The sequence below is a fragment of the Meleagris gallopavo genome, chromosome 6 (genome assembly GCF_000146605.3).
Source record: "Meleagris gallopavo isolate NT-WF06-2002-E0010 breed Aviagen turkey brand Nicholas breeding stock chromosome 6, Turkey_5.1, whole genome shotgun sequence".
Taxonomy (NCBI): Eukaryota; Metazoa; Chordata; class Aves; order Galliformes; family Phasianidae; genus Meleagris; species Meleagris gallopavo.
In genome coordinates this window covers 47,900,247-47,903,316 of record NC_015016.2, presented here as the reverse complement: position 1 = coordinate 47,903,316, position 3,070 = coordinate 47,900,247, and the positions used below count along the sequence as shown (strand labels likewise).

Below are 3,070 nucleotides of genomic sequence, written 5' to 3'. Positions count from 1 at the left end.
TTTGGTTCCAGACAGTTTCATTAATTTGGTGAAGCACCAGATCCATTCAAAACTTCTTTCTCTAGACTTACCATGTTCTCTTGACTGCATTTGCAGTGCTGAGCTTTTTAAAGGGTAAAAAAAATTCTGTTTCAATAAGACTTTTTGTTTCTTATTGCATTTCTTTAGAGAATGGCTTCATTACAGTTTACATCTGATGTCAAGTTTAGTCTAATCTTCAGGCACAGATAAATACTTCTGCCTGCTTTTAATACAGAGAAGCTCATTCAAGCACACTTTCTCCCTCTGCCTCATCTCCAAAGTCCCTCTCTTACTTCTCTTTCTACAATTCTTACATTATCCATCTCTTCCTTGAGCTCCTCAAATGTGCTTCTACGGAAGCGCTGATTTATTACCTCAACATTTTATATTTCACCTCCTTCATTCCAAGTTCCTTCTACGTTATGGTAGCTGCATCTTGTATTCCACTTCTGATAAAAATGAAGTCTGACAATCAGTCATTGAATATTGTGTGCAAAATCTTAGTGGAGTTTAACTGTCGCAGAGAAGGTGCTGCATATGTCTTGTAACATATTTCTGTTTCTTCTGTGTTGTTTTTAAAGGACCAAGTAGTGTTGAGGTTTTCATGAGACATAATTGATGTTTTGGTACTTTTTAGTTTCGATCTGTTTTTCTAAGTGAAGTTTTCCTATTGGCACTCTGTATTTTAAGTAGAAAGTGGTAAATCATTGTATCTCTATTCCACCATTTGCATTGTTTTCTTTGTTCCTTTTACTTAAACATGCAATTTTTTATCTGCTTGTGCTGAGTGCAGTTAGCAAAAACTCCAGTAAATAGCCAAAGAAGACCATGTCCATTTTGAGTTAGTTACCTATCTTTGCCATGGAGTTTGCTGATTGAGAATATTCCAGATTGGTCAGAGCACTCACCCTGAAAGATGGTCTCATCCAGTTGCTGCTGTAAAAAGTTTCTAAGTATTTTTTTCTTAATCTAGTGACGTTTTCCTATATTAACAAGAAATTTGCCTTTCTATATTGCCCTTGGGTAAAGTTGGAAGGAGAAGAGCATATTCAGATAGCTCCTGAGATTATCACACATAAAATTGATTAATTTTCTAAGTGTTTTGCATTCAGCTTCTTGAGCTCTGAAGTGTTTTGTAGCTCATTGTGTCCAGTACTGGAGAATGTCATTTACCCAGTTTAAAATGTTTAATGTTAATCTTTTTTTTTTTAATTTATGTATTTCAGATACACAGTCTTAATTGCATAATGACTCTGGCAGCATGTCATGTTTAATTCACAGTGGTATTTAAGAAGATGAGGTCTTGGACAGTGTTCACCTGGCTGTAAAAGCTATTGTTGTACTTCTTTTTAGAGACTTGCATTAGCAGCATCTTGGTCTGGTTTAGAGTGCTCATTATCTCCTATAGTGCAAATAATAATGTTTAAAAATGTTTGGAGAAACAAATAGGCATTGCCTTCTTGTAACACTTTCCTTGGTTTGTTGGTTTGTTCAGCTTAAAATTGATTATGAATCTCTCTCTCTCAAAAGACTTTTCAGAAGAATTCTGGTCTTGGAAAGCAAATTTCCAAGCATTGGTTGAATATGGGGTGGGAGCAAGAAAACTTACAATCCTTTGTTTGGGTTTGTCATATTGTCATGAACCTTCTTCACTAAGCATTGGGAAATAGTACTGTATATAATTTTGATGCCAAAGATCTCTCTGTGTTTCACAACACTGGCAGACAATAACAATCTAACATAAAATACTGAAGTTAAAAAAGCAATCTTAAGACTTTTTGCTAAGGATGAACAAGGTCTAACCTTTGGTTAGTTGCATGGGCTTTTAAACGTGGCTTGCTGAATGGCCTCTGAGCAGGAAGTGCTTATGAACAAAATAAATTTTAAATTGTTGGGTTTTGAAAGGTTTTAAGATGACCATATCTATTTCCTAACATAGACAGGGAAGATATGAATGGAGGAAGTTTTGAAGTGGCTTAGAATCCAATTGTTAGGGGCAGTGTAAAGAAATACCTCCACTGAATTTTGTTAAGAGAAGCTTATAGGAAGATGATCCTTATTTATGACAATAATATATTTGCAAAGGATTTGATTTTTCTGAGGTCTTTCATTTTTTTTAATTGTTTTTTTCCATTTAAATAGAGATTCCTTCCCTCTTATCCTTTTTTCCCTCGCTGTTTGAAGGTCTAATATCTTGGAAAGGCTTAAACATTTGTTGTTCTCTCTGTAGCAGCAGAAACCCAGGGGTGATGGTTATGCCCACCTATTTAACAACTGCTGTACTGTGTGTTCTTTGCATAACAGATCTTGCTGCGGGAAGGTTGCAAGAAGATTCTTGTTGCTGACTCTCTTTCTTTGCTGAAGAAGATGCATCGAACTCAGATGAAGGGCGTTCTAGTAGATGGTGGGTACAGCAGAAGCATGGTGACTTGAAGTCTTTCTTGTTGTTATATAAGCCATGTGAGAGTCCATTTTGAAAGCTGCTAGAAAACCTGAGTATTACTTCTTTTTTGTAGAGTGTAAATCTTATTTGATCAAGATCCGCCATGTAGCTTTTTGTTTGTTCAATCTCTGCATAGCTGGTAATACGTTGCATCCTGCAGTTTGTCTGTAAAGGTGGAAAATGCTTTTCAGTGCCAAAACAGATAGTCAGGTAATCGTATTCTGCAACAAGGTAGTTTTTAAAAATGGTTGAAGATATTTTGTGAGGCTCTACTGATGTGCATGAGCAGTTCTGCGATTTATGCAAGATGTGTGTTTATACCAGAAGTGATGGAAAGACAGAAGATCAGAGCTTCTGCTGGAAAAATACAGCAGAGAAGTCAGGAACCCACCTTATACTTCCTTTTTTATTTGAGTTTGCCATATGCCTCTATTGCTCTGATATTGATATAGCTCTTGCTTTTTCCTGCACCAAAATCAGAGAATCTGTACATTTTTCCTGCTGCTAATAGAAATGCTCTCTAATTTCCAATAGTCTGTGGTGTCTTAAGTAAATACTCTAAGATTGAGATAGATTTCTGTGATTGCAATGTGTAAATACCTGTTT

General features: G+C 35.9%; 1 protein-coding gene across 3 annotated transcripts in view; it reads left to right on the top strand.

Annotated features, from left to right (window-relative positions):
• VPS41 (VPS41 subunit of HOPS complex) overlaps positions 1-3,070 on the top strand; it is a 104,408-nt gene that overhangs the window by 98,662 nt on the left and 2,676 nt on the right. For all 3 annotated transcript variants that reach the window (XM_010713096.3, XM_010713097.3, XM_010713098.3), the window contains one exon: positions 2,326-2,425. In XM_010713096.3, the coding sequence (XP_010711398.1) occupies positions 2,326-2,425 (100 nt within the window). The remainder of the gene's footprint in view (positions 1-2,325; positions 2,426-3,070) is intronic.